The 18865-nt window shown below is 42.4% G+C and overlaps 1 protein-coding gene across 2 annotated transcripts in view; it reads right to left on the reverse strand.

Moving 5' to 3' along the window:
* Positions 1–18865, reverse strand: part of AMPH (amphiphysin) — a 150449-nt gene that overhangs the window by 47734 nt on the left and 83850 nt on the right. For both annotated transcript variants that reach the window (XM_008150270.3, XM_008150261.3), the window contains exons 3-7: positions 18541–18595; positions 11494–11588; positions 10147–10242; positions 5315–5422; positions 3509–3594 (exon numbers count right to left, since the gene is read on the reverse strand). In XM_008150270.3, the coding sequence (XP_008148492.2) occupies positions 3509–3594; positions 5315–5422; positions 10147–10242; positions 11494–11588; positions 18541–18595 (440 nt within the window). The remainder of the gene's footprint in view (positions 1–3508; positions 3595–5314; positions 5423–10146; positions 10243–11493; positions 11589–18540; positions 18596–18865) is intronic.

The following is an 18865-nucleotide window of genomic DNA, read 5'->3' on the forward strand; positions in this document are numbered from 1 at the left end:
ATACTGGTTCAGAGATAACACTTCGGAACCACTGCCCTAAGCATTTACTTGTATTTCAGATATGTATCTTATAAAGGTCTGGAGATAGCAAAGTTTATTTTTAATTTTTACAAATATAAATGGTCTGGTTTTAGTATATTTCGATTCTGAAATTTGTGTGACAGAAAAAAAGAAAAGACCTATAAATTAATTACAATTCTTCAGCTAAAGTAAGAGTGTGCTTTCATTGAACAAATGAAAATACAAGCTGTCCATTCACAAATATCTCAAGCCTCTCTGTGAAGCAAAGGCATTGAGGGGAGGAGGCAGGTGTTCTGTGACATGAGCAAAGTCCCTTAGGCTATTTAGCTCCCTAACAGTAATACACTAGTCAGCCCAGTGGATTCAGTCCAGCAGCCCCAGTATAAGCTCCCTCTGCTCTGAAGGAGGGCTCTTTGGACTCTGGTGTAATTCAATCCTTTTGAATCCATCTGTGTAAATTACACTTTGATTTAACTCATTTAGTTAATTAGCACATCTACCACCTCGCTTTTTTTTTAATGAGAACTTTTAAGTTCTACTCCCTTAGCAAATTTCAATTATATAACAGTGTTATTAACTATAGTCACCATGCTTTACATTAGATCCCCAGACCTTATTTATCTTATAGCTGAAAGTTTATACCCTTTTACCAACCTCTCCCTATTTCCTGCACCCCCAGCCCCTGGCATCCACTTTTCTAATTTGTTTCTGTGAGTTTGCCTTTTTATAATTTTTTTTTAGATTCCACATGTAAGTGATAGCATGAAGTATCACCTCACACCTGTTAGAATGGCTATCATAAAAAAGACAAGAAAAGCAAGCATTGGCAAGGATGCGTAGGAAAGATAATCCTTGTGCACTGTTGTGAAATGGTGCTGTCACTATGGAAAAAAGTGTGAAGGTTCCTCAAAAAATTTAAAATAGAACTACCATATGACCCTGGCAATTCAGGATCTCAAAGAGACAATGAATTCTCACGTGAATTGCAGCATTATTCGCAAAAGATATGGACAGAACCCAAGTATCCATCAATGGATGAATGGATAAAGAAGATGTGAGATTATATATAATACTAGAAGCCTGATGCATGAAGATTTGTGCAAGAATGGGCCTTCCTTTCCCTGGCTGCCAGCACTGCTTCGCTCTGGCCCTGGAGCCGCCTCTTTCCACTCTGGCCCCGCCTTCCCATGCTGCCCAGAGGCCCTGAGCTGCTGGGGTGGTGCGGAACACCTGCATATGCAAATTAACCCACCATCTTTGTTGGGTTAATTTGCATACTCACTCCTGATTGGCTGGTGAGTGTCGCAAAGGTATGGTCAATTTGCATCTTTCTCTTTTATTAGTGTAGATTATTGTGCATATGTATATGTCAATATATATACAATATTATTTAAGCATGAGAAAAAGGAAATCCTGCCATTTGAAATAAGACAAATGGAGCTTGAGGGTTTTATGCTAAATGAAATAAGCTGGAGAGACAAAGACAAATGTTTCACTTAATCTTGATATTCTATCTCTACATTGATCATGTGTTCCTAATTTCACAATTTTTTTCTTTTAATTGAATTAAAATTATATATGTATATAACCATGTATATGTTTGTGTATGTGTGTGAATATACTTATATAAACATACGTAAACATCCTATATAATAAAGATGTAATATGCAAATGGTCGTTACACGGTGAAGCACAACGACCAACCACGTAATGACCAAATCACAGATCAGCAGGAGGGTGGGGCAGTGAGCTACAAGCTGGTGGCAGAGAGCTACAGGAGGGGGCAGGCAGCAGCAAGCTATGATGGGGGGCGGGAGGGACGGGGGTGGGAGGAGCTACAGGAGGACAGGGCAGTGGGCGGAGATCTACTGGAGGGTGGCAGCGAGCTACTGGTGCACAGATTCGCGCGCAGGGCTACTAGTATATTAATAAAGAAAAGCCTGGTACAGGGTGCTTGGAAAATAGTAAGTACTAAAGAGAGTCAGACCAGAAGCCAAGGAGACAGAGCCTGGTGGTGTAGACCTGTGCTCTGAGACAGAGGACCTTCCAGCTTGCAAAGCACAATGTTTATCTGCAGGCAATGGTTATTTGTGGCCTCTGGCCATGTTTGCAATAGGGGAAAGGAGAGGGCCTGGACCTGCATTTGTGAAAGTAACTAAGGCAAAAGCTGCATGGGAGAGGAGAGACTGCAGACGCTGACACCGTGCAGAGGGACCCGACTCATTGTATTGTTGGCAGAGAAGTCTTTCTGGGCACTTTATGTGACAACTCAGGACCCCTTTTCCAGGACCCCAGTTAACCAGTCAGTGATTCCTCACACCTTCCCTCAATTAGTCAACAAAGGGCTTATCCAACACTGGGTGCATGCCTGGTGGTGGGTTAAGGTGGCCCCAGGAACTAACAATCTCATTAGAGGAGACTAATTAATAAACACATGTTCCATTAATACTAGTAAGGGAAAGAAGCAGGTTTCCAGACAGGGTGTAAATGTTAAAGCTATCACAAAGGCCATACATGACTAAATATCAAAAATAACTAGATCGTCCAGAAATAGCAAAAGGAACTGGAGAGGTGAGGGGAATAAGGAGCCCTGTGCCAGCTGCGAACATCTGTTTGAGAAGACAAACGTAGGCTGCCCTGAAGAGCCGGTCAGATTTAAACAGAAGATGGGTGCAGATGGGGGGAGGTAGCTGAAGTTGATTGATGAGTTCTGTTTTATTTTCACTAATATGTCACTGTGATGAGCCAAACCCTAATGACGATCTATGAATTAAAACTGTGCAGAGCTTTACCATTTATTTCCTTAGAATAAGTTTCTTAAGTGTACTATTAAATGCCATGTGAAAGGGAATCCTTGTAAACTTCTAGGTTAAGGGAAATTCTCCTAATGCCTTTAATTGAGATTTGAGTCTCCACTTGATAACTATATTAAGGTTTAAACTGTGACATCCAATATCGCTACTGCTAGCTACGTGAGGTTATTTAAATCTAAGTGAATCAAAATAAAATAAGATATTATTCTTAAGATCTGCTGCTTCTTTTTTTTTAAAATATATTTTATTGATTTTTTACAGAGAGGAAGAGAGAGGGATAGAGAGTTAGAAACATCAATGAGAGAGAAACATCGATCAGCTGCCTCTTGCACACCCCTACTGGGGATGTGCCCGTAACCAAGGTACATGCCCTTGACCGGAATTGAACCTGGGACCCTTGAGTCCACAGGCCGACGCTCTATCCACTGAGCCAAACCGGTTTCAGCAAGATCTGCTGCTTCTTAATTTAAAATTCAGTTACATTCCAATTACTCAACAGCCAGCCACATGTGGCAAGTATCTCCCATATGGGAAAGCGTAGACCATAGAACACATCCACTGACAGCGCTGAACTGTCACAGGCAACAAGGACAAGATACGGCATGTTCACTGTATATTCACTCTTCTTAAACTTCTAAAAGGGACAGGTACAACCTGTACAAAAACATCTTTACCTTGACCATAATGATGGTAACTCCTCTTGCAAGTCAACGTTAAACTCTTCAAACACTTTCTGTGCTTTCTGAAATTCCTCTTCTGCCTAGAAATGACACATAACATGTGTTTACACTAAAAACATTTTTTAAAAATCACACAACACAAGCCATTTCTATACACAACTTAATCATCTATATATATAAAAGGCTAATATTCAAAGTGTCCCCTCGGGAGTTCAACCGGGAGACCAGGAGTTCTGTCCCTCACTATGACATGTGCTGATCACCAGGGAGTGGTGCGGAATGAAGGAAGGCCCCAGCTGGCAGCCAGGGAAGGAAGGCCCCAGCTGGCAGCCATAAGGCCCCAATTGGCCCTGATCACCAGCCAGGCCCAGGGACCCTACCTGTGCACGAATTTCATGCACCGGGCCTCTAATTTAATATAAAATAGGAATCGCTTTATGGAATCCTGGAAACATTTTGGGTAGAAGAAAAATCAGTCTGCTTAATTCCTACATAATTTTTTTCAATAAATGTGAAATATTAAGTTTTAGGAAAACTGAATTGAATACAATGGGTGCCCTTACATTCTCTGGCAGATTCATTCATTCTATAAAAATGTGTTAATGGCCTGTTATGCACTGCTCTGGATGTGAATATGGATGCTTCCCCAAGAAATCCCCAGTCTAGTGGGAAGTCTAAATTACATTGAAAGACAGGACTTGTAAACTGTTATGAAGTATGCTGTTGTGGAAGATGGTAGAAAGAAAAGAAAGGTTCCTTAGAGAAGGCAATTTTTGTTAACTGAATCTTGAAGAAGGGAGAGGCTAAAGCATTGCAATACATAAAGGTAGAGTTCCTTGGGTTGTTGGAATTTCAGTGCACTAACCTTGTGAATTTGTCGTATCACATTTTACCTCAGCTACCTCATTCATAAAATGGAGACAGTAATGCCCACTGACAGGTGGTGAGGGTATTAAGGAAAGGTGATGTAGATGAAGTGTTGAACATGAAGCCTCTTCTGAGGCCTCCCATGAAGAACAGCTGTTATTGTGGCTGCTCAGGAACCGATATGTAGATCATTGGAGCCTCTAGCTCAGGATGTGTGCATAGAAGGAGAGGAGAGGAAAAAAATTCATGGAAGTTGATAAGGATAAAGGGGTGAGTCACAACCAAATAGAGAAGGTCGCAAATGCTGTGCTAAGCAGTTTAAAATATTTCTACAGGCAATGGAAGCCATTAAAAGACTTAAGCAATGAGAAACATATCTGAATATGTGCTGTAGAAAGAGCAGGCAGCTGTGTGTAGGCAGATAGGAGGAAGCAAGACTGGAAGAGAAGGGAGTAGTTATCAGATGTCATCAATTAAGTGGCATCTGTAAATGACTGACATACTGTAAAAGTTACTAAAATGGGTTTCCTAAAAGAAAATGAATGCTATGCAAATCTAGCACATGTCTGTACTCTCAATCACAAGTTATGTCTGAGATTTTCAAACTCGGTTCCCTATCTGCATCTGCATTTTAGCATCAAGTGTGGAGCACAAACACAGAGAGAAGCACAGGAACACATTACTTCCTCTTATCCTACAGCATTGTTGGGGGGCAATGTATGAGTCGTGTCACCCAGGTGAACCCTACAATATCAAACACCTTATCTTTAACTAAAAATGATGGAAAGCAGCCCACAAGCACCATGTTTCAGTTTAAATTCTGTCCTGATCCCAATATCCTTTAAAAAGGAAATACAATATTTCATTTTTTAAAGCACAGTTGCTGTAGGTCACAGAATATGGAATGGTTTCAACAGAAAGATCAATCCCTACCTTAGAGATTCGACTCTCATCCTTCCTCTTGGAGCTCTGTAAAGCCTCCAGATGGTGGCGGGCACTGTCGTAGTCAACCAGCTTCCGGCTGCGCTTGGCGATGCGATTCTGCCGATGGAAAATATGTGCATTAAAAAAGACACCTGGTCAGAGATTTTTTTTTTACTGCTAAAATGCTTTCTTTGTCCAGAGTAGCTGAGATCTTAGCTGGAGATCAAGGTGAATTGGAATTTTAGTAGACAAGTGACCCGTGGAAATCAGACCACTGCCTTCAATCATTTGTGTGAAAACCATTAGGTAAATATCTTCCCTTCTGATAAAAATCAAACCAGTCATGAGGAGTGGAAAGCAAAATTTATAGTCAAAGACCAGAAAAATTCTAGTAGTGGCTGAGAGAAGCAGGTAAACCTATGCACTTGATTAGCCTGTATTTTAAATCTTTAAATGTTCTATTTTCAAAATAGTAGAAGACTATAGTAAAATTGACTTTATAATTCTAATTACACTCACACGAACAGCAGTTCTACAAAGCAGATTTATAAAGCAGTTCTCTAAAGTAGATTCTTAGGAATAAAAATTCTTTTTCTTAGACATGTTCCTCAATCTTTTTGTTCATTGGAGTCATCTCAGGAGCTTAAAAAATATATTGATTCCTAGAGACTTCCGCCCTCAGTTAGGACATAGAGAGCTGCAAAGAATATCCCTCCCACATAAACAAGAAAAAATCTGGATAATACATAAGAACTTAGTTTTCTTGATTGTATCAGAGACCTGAGGTCACAAGGCAATAAAGTAATCTGAATTCTAAAGAGGGACAAGTCCCTCCAGTGAGAGAAGAGACATGTGAGCCATTTCACCTTTGGCAGGGCACAGGTAAAAGTTGTCTCCTAGATGCAATGGGTAAGAAGAGGTCAACTAAAATTTTAACAAATCATCAAAGGCTTATTGGGAGCTAATGTGTAGTTTAGAATAGTTGGGTGTCAAGACAAAAGAGAAAATTGCATTTAAGGGGCGCTCTTTCCTTGGGCCTCCTCTGGATGTATCAGAAGGTTGAGGACAAGAAACTCCCCTGCAGTGCAGGGACAATGAGGGGATGGATCTATGACAGCTAGTGGGTGGACACAAAGCCCTAACCGATTCCACGGACTTTTCCTCTTAGAAAAGCAAACGCTTTAAGCTGTTGGAGGAGATAGCAACAGATCCTCTCGCCTACAGAGGCCAGGTGAAGATCTGCTGATTCTGAGGAGTAGAAGCAAAACCAATCTGCTCTGGTGAGAGGATAGAACCCCTCTGGCCCCTAGAATACCTGCAGAGGTAATTGCTACACGGAGGGTAAGTGGCTACCCACGTGGGAGGGACATAAAATCTTCTTGTGTCCAAAATATGACTCCTATAACAAGCAGAGGGGATTCTCACGAGGGCAGAGGCAGAAAACTACTGCTCAAGACCAACCACAGGTACAAGGTAAATTCTACCTAACACAAGGACACAAGAGTATAACAGAAAACAGCCCTGCTCCCACTGCAAGTCTAGTAGTGAAAACAAGCAATAGTTGCCTGCCACTGGAGGATAGACAATAGCGAAAGACCACATGCCCTCTGCAATACAGGCATAAAAGGACAACTTAAATCTGATGGGGAGCAGGAACACTGAGAAAAACTCTCTGGCATCCATGGGCCCACAGTATGTGAGTCAAAAAAGCAGCACAAACTAGACTTCAACTTAAGAGTCTGAAAACATTATACTAGTAGGTGTTTGCACAAGCACAAATACCTACTATAGCTCATAAAGGATTCTGAAAGCCAGAGTGCACGGAAAGTAACTACAGTGACAACAAAACCCAGACCCAGCTCAAGTTACCGTTAGATTGATTGAACTCCCACACCAATAGTCAGACAAAAAAGACATAAATATTACTTCAATCTTTACTTTTCTATATGTGATGCGAAATGTTCAATAAAAAATTATGAAATAGGACCCATAAGAAATGAGTAACAACCCATGAGAGGAGATATTAACCTCTAATTTGTCCAGAATCGCTTAGGAAGTCTGTACCAAATGATAAATTAGATAACAGCTCCCCTACCCTACTAGTGCCTAAAGGAGGGTGAGGCAAGTGAGACACCTTGGGCACAAATTTTAAGAGGCTCTCACCCTCAGGATCATGTAAGTGCAGGATCACCAACCAGGAAGAGGTGCTTCCTAATAATTTTGAATCCTAATGGCCTCACTTGCCTCACTCAGTCCCAGACCTACTCCCAACTCTTGGTAGAACTTCTTCTACCAGCTCCCATGTTTCTCTGGCAGTCTATCATTCAGTTATTACCATCTATGATATTCCTCTACACCCCCTTCAGGGCTGGTGAGAGGTGGGCTGGGGCAGTTTCTCTCATTCCAATCTCTTTCATTTTACCCTCTGTACCTACCATTTCCAACTGATATTAGTAGTGGAAAGTATGGCTGACACACCACATTCACTTAAAGACATGTGATGAATAAGCCCAGGCAGGGTAGAAAGAAGCCCTTCAATAAAGTATGGTAGATACAATGGCCTGTGGGATGACAGAGCTAATCATTTTTAGCAAATATCTGTTATATCCAAAGGAAAACTGTCCCTTGAAACAGTGGCCTTGTGTAACTATAGGCAAACTTGTATAAAGCTCTGCTTTGTGGACTTTGCTCCAAGAAGCAAAACCTTGATTCTCTGAAGATGAATTAGATTTTCGAAAGCAGCCAAAATTCAATTACTTCCAAGCCTGGGAATAAGATGAAATAGTGCACTGGGTCATCTTAGATTTTGTTCAAAACAAGAAGTGAAGTAAATAATGTGACTCATTTTCTTGTGTGACAAGTCAATTACAGAGTACAACTCACCATGTAGAAGTGACTATGTTGAAGGCCATTCCTTATTTTGATGCAGACAGTTTTGCACTAGAAAAACAAATCAATCTTATTTCCTTACCTATCTGATATTTGGGAAACTTGGAAAAAAAAAAGAACCAAATCTCCTAAGTAAGGGTAGAGTTAATGCACTTTAGCTTTTATATAGAAAACTAGAGGCCCGATGCACGAAATTTGTGCAAGGGGCTTGGGGCTCGGCCCCCTCCATGGAGGCGGCTGCCTCTGCCTCGGCCCCCACTTGCTGCAGCCTCGTCCAGAAGGTTGTCTGGAAGGTCATCCAGAAGGAAGTCCGGTCTAATTAGCATATTATGCTTTTACTATTATAGATGATACAATTCTTATTTCATCCATCCAATCCAATCTAAATTTCTTTAGATTTCCCACTGTGTACTGACCTTATGCAGTAAAAAAATATTTTATTGCTTTTTTAAAATTTCTATAATTACCCCAGTTAGGGATTCATTTTGGCACCATGCTGTAAGTATATAATTAGTTGCTCATGCTTGGTCGCTAAGACAGAATCTAAACTACATTTTACAATAACTGCTCACAGCTGTAAGCCTGCCTGGGTTAGCGACAAGCTGGCTCTTATTACAACATTGGTTTCAGACATTAATGCTGCATAATAAGAACCATAACACTGGGTGCCCTGCCAATCACAGTTGGAGAAGTCAAACACATCCCCTCATGAATGGTACTCCATAGACCTCACTGATGAGCTGCAGTAAATATTTGGAAATTTGCCTGAAGTTTTAAGACACATGGCCTGTTGATTTTAATGGGAGGGAAGGAAGTCAACTGTGTTCCATGCTGTGAAAATTCTCCACTCAGTATTTTTAATCATAATCCTCCTTTCCATCAATAACCCATTCATCCCATAATCACTTGGCACTAAATTTTTAAAGAAATTAAGTCTATATCCACTTCTAACTTCCTTTTCACAAAAGAAAAGTCTTTCAAGTATCAGAAACAGCTATTCCCCCGCTACTCTCCAATTCCAAATTGTTTCCTTCCCAAGTTAAACATTGCTATTTCCTCAACTCTTCATCATAGGAAATGGTTGCACAATTTTCTATCTGGGTTGAAACTCTATGTGTATGCTACAGCAAGAGAGAGAGATTGTTTCAGCCTCGTTCCAAGATACAGGGACAAGCCACCCACCCCATGGTCCCAGGCGCCAGCGCCTGTGGCTGTGGCCCAGCTGAAGCTGCCCGTCCACAGTCCCCTGCAGCTGTGGCCGGCCGGGCGAAGCCAGCTCAGGTCCTGGGTGCCTTCGGCCAGCCAGAGGGAGGGAAGCCTGGGTCCTGGGTGCCTGCGACCAGCTGGAAGAGGGAATCCTGGGTCCCGGGTGCGGGAAGAGGCAGAGTCGGTTAGGGGTGATCAGACCAGCAGGGGAGCAGTTAGGGGCGATCAGGCCGGTAGGGGAGCAGTTAGGGGCAACAGTGACAACTAGGCAGGTAGGCAGGAGCCAGCAGTTAGGAGCCAGCGGTTAGGAGCCAGCGGTTAGGAGCCAGCAGTCCTGGATTGTGAGAGGCAATCGAACATCCCCCAAGGGGTCCCAGATTGGAGAGGGTGCAGGCCGGGCTGAGGGACTCCCCCTCCACCTCATGCATGAATTTTGTGCACCAGGCCTCTAGTGGTATATAATAAAACATTTCAAAATAAAAAAGGTTAAAATTTGGTGAGAATCTATGATTTCTGACTTGATACCTATAGGATTAAAAAGATTTATATAGAGAAAAGCTGAAGCCATTAACAAAAGGGGGAAATGTGAATTTTGTAACTACATTTTATTTCAAACTGATAAAACAGAATAAAAATCTCAATAAGTAAATGAAAAATTACCAACTGTCTTTTATTCCTCCTGCCCATGTTTTAATAAGCACATGGGACCATTTGCTTCTTTGCTTTATAGACACAGAGTAAAATACCTTTATGTCAGGAAATTGGCCCAGATAGGTATCCAGTGTCAGCAGGGACCCATCCACTAGTTTTTGATGGAAGTCTTCCCATAGCACATCACATTTCTGAAAGAAAAAGAGAAATAAAGAGATAAGTGAATACCTTTCACTAAACTTCCAAAAAATTATGAAACTAAAAAATTAGATAAGTAATACATCCCCAGATAGTAGATGCTAGTAAGAATGTGGATTGTTTAATAATACAATAAAATTTCTAGGCTGTTTGGCTACCAGTTCTAAATGACAATATAGGTTATTTAAAGGTTTAGCTCATTAACAAATGTATTTCTGATGCTGAATTATAAAGAATGTAATAAAGAATGCTCAGTGGTTGAGCATTGACCTATGTACCAGTCAGGGCACATGCCCAGGTTGCAGGCTCGATCCCCAGCGTGGGGTGTGCAGGAGGCAGCCAATCAATGATTCTCTCCCATCATTGATGCTTCTATCTCTCCCTCTCTCTCCCTTTCTCTCTAAATTCAATAAAAATATATTTTTTAAAAAAGAATGCAGATCCCCACATTCTTCCCAGGCGACCTTCGGGACTGTGAAGAATTTCACGTAGACCTTCCAAAGCCTTCCAGGAAATTAGAAACCACTTCAAACAAACAATAAACCATTGCTGAAGCTTCCACAGAGAGGAAAGAAAATTTACAGTCATAATGGAAAAGCACCTTCCAATTATGATAAAGACACAATGAATATTCGGTGTTATTATTATTCCTACTACTATTCCTATGTATAGGCATTGGGTTAAATCAGTGATTTTCAACCTATTTCATCTTTTGGCACACATAAATTACTAAAATTCTATGGCACACCAAGAATATATGTTTTTGTTGATATGACAAAAAATAGGTATAATTTTGATTTATTCACATATGGTGGCTATTATTGTGTTGGCTGTTGTTAATTTTTTAACAAAGTCTAAGGAAAAAAAGGTCAGTGCCTCTGACTAAATAGTCAGGTACTGCATGTTTTCAAAATTCTTGCAGCACACCAATTGAGGTACACCAATTGAAAATCACTGGGTTAAATATGTATGCATGTACATACATGTCACCATCTAATTCTCACAATAGCTTTAGGAGGAAAGTCTTATTGTTGCCATTACTACACAAAATACGGAAGCCCAGAGATGTTACTTAACTGTGTATGTACATGGTGTCTGTGAATGTACATGGTGTCTGTCCCCTCATGATTAAGGCTGAGCAGTGGTAAGAGGGGGTCGGGGAATAGGCTGAGTGAGCAGCACTCGGTGGGAGCCTCTCAGAAGCCCCCCCAAGGCCTCCTGTGTGGGGCCATCCTGGCTCTTACCTCGCCAACCATCTTCACATCTTCCCGCCCATACCAATCAGGCTCATAGACTTCATGCAGCGACTCGGTGAGCTTCATCGAGGCTTCTTGCATGCCTGGTGTTGGGGAAAAACAACTCCTGTTAGATAGGTGAGGAGTTTCTTCCTCCTTCCAAGTGAGAGAAAAATCTTTGTTAATCATTTAAAGCAAAAATTGTGAAGGCACAACTGCTTCTGTAATTATATCTTTGCTTGAAGGTCTATAATACTTATCTGACTACAGTGTGCATTTTCTGTTATTACCATGATAATGATAGATATCGCATCTTGACAATATCAACCAGGTGTCCTATTCTGAAAACAACAATAATCCCATATAATAAAGAGGTAATATGCAAATTGACCATCACTTCAATACACAAGATGGCTGCCCCCATGTAGTCAACGATGGCCACCATAAGATGGCCAGCAGGGGAGTGCAGTTGTAGGTGATCAGGCCAGCAGGGGAGGGCAGTTGGGAGGGACCAGGCCTGCAGGGAAGGGCAGTTGGGGGCAACCAGGCCTGAAGGGGAGGGCATTTAGGGGTGACCAGGCCAGCAGAGGAGGGCAATTGAGGGCAACCAGGCCTACAGGGGAGGACAGTTGGGGGGGGGGGGAGACCAGGCCTGTAGGGGAGGGCAGTTGAGAGGGACAAGGCCTGCAGGGGAGGGCAGTTGGGGGCAATCGGGCAAGCAGGGGAGGGCAGTTAGGGGCAATCGGGTCGGCAGGGGAGCAGTTAGACGTTGATCAGGCTGGCAGGGGAGTGGTTAGAGGGTGATCAGGCTGGCAGGTGGAAGCGGTTAGGGGCAATCAGGCAGCCAGGCAGGCGAGCGGTTGGGAGCCAGCAGTCCTGGATTGTGAAAGGGATGTGATTTGGTAGTTGATAGTGCTTTTTCACTCTCTAGGCGCAGAACGCCCCCACTTTCCTCCCGCTGAAAAGAAGGAGATTCCTATTGGGTCTTTGCACATTACTGGCTGGAATGTGATCCAGGGCCATGCCTCTCTCCATGAAGCACATCACTGAGCATGTGAAAGGAGCCCTTAACAACGGGCGGAAACACCTTAACACAAGATGAAGCCCAGGCAGGCAAGGGGGGAAAACAGTGATGACTCCAGTTCCTGGGGACTCTGAGGAAGTGAGAGTCTCGTAGGCATGCAGAAAGCCAAAAGTCATGCAAACAGCTGCATCGGTCGGTCCCCCAGCACGTGAGGACGCTCTCCCTTGTACGTGTGGTCATTGTGAGGTGGCAGCAACATGATCTCCAGTTTCCACACTCGCCCCTCCCTAAGTACAAGCGTCTATGCTAACCATGTACCCCTGCAATTCACACCACGTCAGTCGCTGGATGACCCCCTTCCATATTTAGATGCTGAAAGTCTTCTGAAGTTTTTTCCTTATAAATAGCTGTTCAGATAGGTTATTAATGCCTTAGCAGGAAGGAAAAGAAATAATGGTATCACAGGACAAATAACCTTTGTGGTAAAAATAAAACTGTGAATGTAAGCTTAAAATAAAATTCACGTGACCTTACTCATTGAGGTTAAAAGCAAAATGTTGCAGTAAGTGTGTCTAGCAGCCGAAAGTAACTACTAATTGCTGTGTGGCAGAGTAGTGACAGACAATTTGGAAATAATCTGTTTTGACATAGAAACTGTTTCTAGAACACTCTAGACAAAGTACTGGATGGATGTGCAAGTGAACAAGACACAAGCCTTGCTCTTAAAGAGCAGAGAGACTGACGGAGATTTCAGGGACTCAGAATTTACTCTGCTGACAGATGTAAGAGGAAAAAAAGCTAAAACCTGTTTCCTTTAATGCAATTTGGCAACATTAAAGCAGAATAGACGCTACGCGACATTTAATAATATCTAATAGCTAACATTTTCTTAAAAGATTTGTGATTTTCATAGAAGAATTCTGTTTTACTATTAGATAGGGACCACTTCCCTCTCTTCAGAATTTCGGACTTTCTCCAAGGCATTTGTTGTAACAATCTCTATTTACATTTGCAACCAAATCTGTGAGTCTCTTTTTATCATCAAAGAAATGTTGCATAGATTACACTGCTACATGAGTCCTCTTTGCTTAAGCTGCCTGAGGGTATATGTGTTAGTTAAAAACAAAATCAGTTAAAATGTATTATTACAACAACCAAAAGCAGCTATAAACCACCAACAGAATAGCTGAAATATTGCAAGTTTTACCCATTGTTTAGAAGAGAGTTAAGAAGACAGGGGTTGCCTCAGGTAAAGGGAAGTCTTTAGAGTGTCAAGGGGGGAGAGCAAGTGGAGGAAAAATACCCAGATTGTACGCAGCTCAAGAACAGCCAACCCTACTGCTGAGGTCATGCTGGGGTCATGCTGACACATAAGGCACATACAATTCATTACACCGCGTGGGTCACACTCTCCTTAGAGAAAGATGCTATGTGCTCATTATCCCTGTGTCTGGCCTCCTCCCCCACCCACATGCCGGTGACTCCTCACTCCAGATCTCTGCTGGGCATGTCCACTTGGAGGTCCTACCAGTACCTCCAACTTTCCTGTCAAAACCTGCTCCTCCTCCTCTTCCCCATCCTCATGAATATCGCCCAGTGGTCCCAGTTAGGAAACTGGAAGTCCTCTTCCATGCATCCTCCTACACTGAATTTGTCAGCAAGACAAGCCAATTCTGCCTGATTCTCAGATGAAGTCCCTTCCTTCCAGGCCCACTGCCACAGCCCTCAAAAGGCACCCATCATCCATTACTTAGATGAGATAAAACAATCCACACTAACGGTTGAGCAAGTACCTAATACACTGCAAAGAGTCAAATGCCAGCCTTCCTAAAAACTACTTTTGGAGGCAGTATGGCATAGTAATTAAGATTATTATTTGCAATCAATTGGCCTTTATTAAAATCTTGGTTCTATCATATACCACCTGTACGATCTTCGGCAAATTACCTAGCTACCCCAAATCTCGTTTTCCAAAGTGTACATTACTAAGCAATAACAGGACTTGCCATAGGTTGCAGTGAGAATCACATGACATTAAGCAGTTAAAGCTTACGTTAGTGCCTCACACATAAGAGCTCAATAAATGTTGGCTATTATTCTTACTGAGCTAGACTCCTAGGTCTCCTTGGAGTTTCATTTCCTCTAGCCTGACTTCCAAACAACCACAATAATTATTTTTCTGAAACGCTAACCTGATCATGTCACTCATTCCCTTGCCTGTAATAATGTAATGACACACTCTGCCACATGCAGAATAAACTCCCAGTATAATGTAATACATTAGCACCTCTTTGTACATATGCTGCCTACCTTTCCACGTCTCATGCAGCTGTTTCCTGCTTGCCCCTCACTAATCTCCTTGTTCCCTCAAGAGCCCATGCCCCCTCCTGCTTCCTGAGCTTTTGTACATGATGCTCCTTCCAATAGCAACCTCTTTCTTTGGTATAGCTTATAACCTGATGACCAGGTATGTTCTCTTTCTTGGTCCATTCAAGTGTAAGTTCCTAGGAAAGACAATTCCAGGCCTGGCATCCTGTCCCTTACGTAGTAGAGTGGGGCTCTGCCCTCTGCTGTGATGGCACATATGTGGACAGAGCTGACTCCATTTTGCAAAACTGAGTTTGTCTTGAATCTAATACACCAGCTTAATTTTTGAGTGACTGAGCCCTAACTTTTGACCCCTGAGTGGACTCTGGAATGTGTACAGTGGTTTAGGGCTAGTCACAGAATTCCCATTACTCCTTCCTCTGGGGCAAGGAGCCTCGATGTTATCTGCCTCGTTAGTTCACCCTAACCCCACACACTCCTTTCCTAATACCTAGCCCCATCTCAAGGCAGAATAAAAGAGGGTGATCTAGAAGATGAAAGGGCAGAGATGGGAATGTCCTGCCACCCCCCAGGACCCATTTCAGTACACAAGTTCCCTATCAAACTCTCTAAGTCGACAAGCTGGACTTGTCTGCCTGGTTCTTGGGTCTCTTGGCTCCTTCAGCATCTGGCTGCCACTTGGCATACGCTGCCTTTTCACAGAACGGCACACAATGCATACTTCTGTTAAAATGCATATTACGATGCACATCTGCCTTTCTGTTTATTCAACTTTCTCCCCATCTCTACTGCAAGCTCCCCAACAGCAGGCTGTGTCTTGTTCATCTCTCATCTCCATCCTCTCGAACGGTGTCAGGCCCATAAATGAGGCTCAATGTGATGGCTGCTGCTAAAATGAATGAGAGCATAAGATTTACCTTAAAAATCCCAAGAATGCCACCCAAGATTAGTGATGATGAATAGAGCTTAACCTAATTTCACAGAATCCCAGAGAGATTTGGGGGCTTCTAAGAGCAAGTGGAGGACTTTACAGATGAGGAAACCAAGGCAGCAGAGAGGCTCAGTGATTTTCCCACGATTGTTCCTGGGACTGGACCCAGGGCCCATCAGTCTCCAGGGCCAGATCTCATTCCTCTCTAATCCTGCCTGCAGTATTAGGTGGCTAGAGTTCTTTCTGTGAAAACAGAAAAACTGGCCATGAAAGCACTTTGAAAATGCAAATTGTGATCTATTTATCATATAACCCTCATCTTTTAGTGTGTTCCCAAAACCCCAAAATGTGCTCCAAGAAATTCTAACTCTGTAAGATTTTGAAAAGAAAAAAGTATCCCACAGTCAAATAACTGGGAAATGCTGCTTACTCCATTAGGCCCTCGGGCAATTGCACTGATATATTAAGGGTTCTGATAAACTCTGAGGAACCTGTTTAAAAATTCATTTCAGCCAATCTTGGTCAAAGTAATGTACCTGAATCTCTTTTGTGGAGTACCACTTGTTAACATCATCCAGTCAGTGAAAGGTGATGGGGGAAAACAGAGAGGTCCTTGTTCTGGAGACGTGGCCATTAGCAGTGGAGTGAAAGGTTGCTTTGATGATCCCCAGTGTCTCTCTGAGCAAACCCTTCACTAAGGGATTTTCCTTCTAGACCACGTTAAGGAAAAGAATTATGCCAGTCTTCTTAAACAGCATTCTCCACAAAGTGGTAAACTAGACCAAAATATATAAATTTTGAGGAAGAGATCCAATTCACTCAATCAGCAAATGTTTCCACCTTTTACAAAACCAGCTAACAGAAAAAATTCTGTGTTTGAAATATTATCTAACCTAATCCTAAATCAATAATTACAGAAATACATACAGTGCCTTCTATTTTCTGACTGGACTATTCTAATAATAATAGTTGAGGTTAATTATTTAGTGCAGTTAATCATGAAGTTTGTAAGATTTTGGAAGTAAAATTCTCTGAGTTTTACTTCTTTGCAAATGTAAACCAAGGCTAATGTCAGCCTTGGCTGGGTGGCGCAGTTGGTTGAAGCATCATGCCATGCACTAAAGGGTTGCAGGTTCAATTCCCCATCAAGGGCATTGCCTGGCTTGCAGGTTTGTTACCCAATGTGTGCGAGAGGCAACCAATCAGTGTGTCTCTCCTAAGTCGATGTCTCTCTCTCTCCCTCCGTCCCTCTCTCTGTCCCCTCTCCATCTTTCCCTTCCACTCTCTCTAAAAATCAATGGAAAAAATATCCTTGGATGAGGATTAATTAAAAAAAAAAAGACTTTTGCCAAACTGCTCTCCTGAAAGGGGTCTGCTCCCTGCAGCTTTGCTGATGTTAGGTATTATGTTTTCATTTTCATTTAATGTCTTTAAACATGAAATCACCTTCCTTTTGGTTTTATTTACACATCTATAATTCTTTCAAACATCTCAGCTTCATTTAGTTTACTTACTGAGCTCTTTATATTTTGGTTCATTTTCATTAAATGTGTTGCCTAAATAATTTTTTAAACATACATATATCAGTTTTATATACTTATGAGGTTAAATCTCTCAATCTTTCCCTTTATGTTTTTTTGTCTTTGGGTTACCATGGTAAAGACCTTGTCACCCAAGACTAGAGACTAAGTCTATTTTATTTCATTTTATTTTATTTTATCTTATTATTTTAATATACCTCTTTGTACATATATTTAAATTTTAACTATATTTGGAGTTAAGAAGAAAGGAGTAGAGTATGAGGATGGGAATCTCACTTTTTTCTGAGTGTTTATCCAGTTTATCCAAGACCCCTTGTGAGACAATCCATTCTCTCCTCACTCATCTCAAAATCTGCCTTGTGATCTATCACACCCGTGGGTACACTAGGATCTGACCCCGTGCCGGGAGCTGGATGACACATGGCAGGAAGCAATGGAACCCTCATCCCTAATGCTCTCTCCTCTCTCCACCACTGGCCTCATTTCTTTGCCTCCTTTGGCTGCAGCAGAAACCAATGCCAGCGCCTCCCTGTCCCCACACAGTGGCAGGGGCACAGGTGTGGCTGGTCTCCACTAATCACAGACAGTCCAGGGCTGTGACTCCTGATAATTCTCCACACCTGTCTCTGCCACGATTCTTGCCCCTTTCAACTAGAGCAGCAGTCACCAGCCGATGGTGCGTGGACCACTGGTGGTCCGTGAGGTCTGAAAGGCTGGCGACCGCAGAACTAGAGGGCTGAAGTGTGACTCTGTGAGTGTTCTCCTGGGACATGCTCGCCCTCAGGGTATAAACCAGCTGCAGCTTTTCTTAAACAAGCTCTCGAGCTTGCTCTCACAACTCTTCCTAGAAATCTCTTGCATGTGGGAGGCACTTATTCCTAGTTTCCAGCATCAGGGCAGACATATAGAGTGTTCCCAAATATGTATACACACACTTGGAATAATTATAAAGGCAGTGTTTATTAAAATGCATTTCCTTTTCAGAATTGAGCTATCAGCTGTGAAAGTGTGTATACATTTTCGGGGACACCCTGTATTTTTTTTTTTTTCTTTGTACATGTTGATGATCACTCCAATGGGAATCTGGGAGTGGGTGGATTGGAACACCTGTGATCAAGTGCCATCTTGCCAGAAAGCCAAATGGTGTTGTAATTAACACTCAATCTTGTCACTCATGAATTCCAAGAACAACCTGTGCTTGTGGCATTCCGTAAACAACGCACACACGTTACCTTTGATAGCTGCTAAATATCCTCGGAGTTCCCGCTGAAGTCTGGTGCCCTCTGCCTGAAAAACACACAAACAGAGAGATGCTGAGCACTCTGTCTATATTTTGCATTGGGACATGTACAAAGCAGTAAGTGTCAGAAATATTATTGCCAGAGGCTCATTCTTGAACGAACATAAGTATGTGGAGCCCGGCTGGTGTGGCCCAGGGGTTGAACGTCCACCCAGGAACCAAGAGGTCTCTGGTTCCATTCCAGGTCAGGGCCCATGCCTGACTTGCAGGCTCAGTCCCCAGTAGGGGTCATGCAGAAGGCAGCCAATGGATGATGT

The sequence above is a fragment of the Eptesicus fuscus genome, chromosome 14, assembly GCF_027574615.1.
Source record: "Eptesicus fuscus isolate TK198812 chromosome 14, DD_ASM_mEF_20220401, whole genome shotgun sequence".
Classification (NCBI taxonomy): domain Eukaryota; kingdom Metazoa; phylum Chordata; class Mammalia; order Chiroptera; family Vespertilionidae; genus Eptesicus; species Eptesicus fuscus.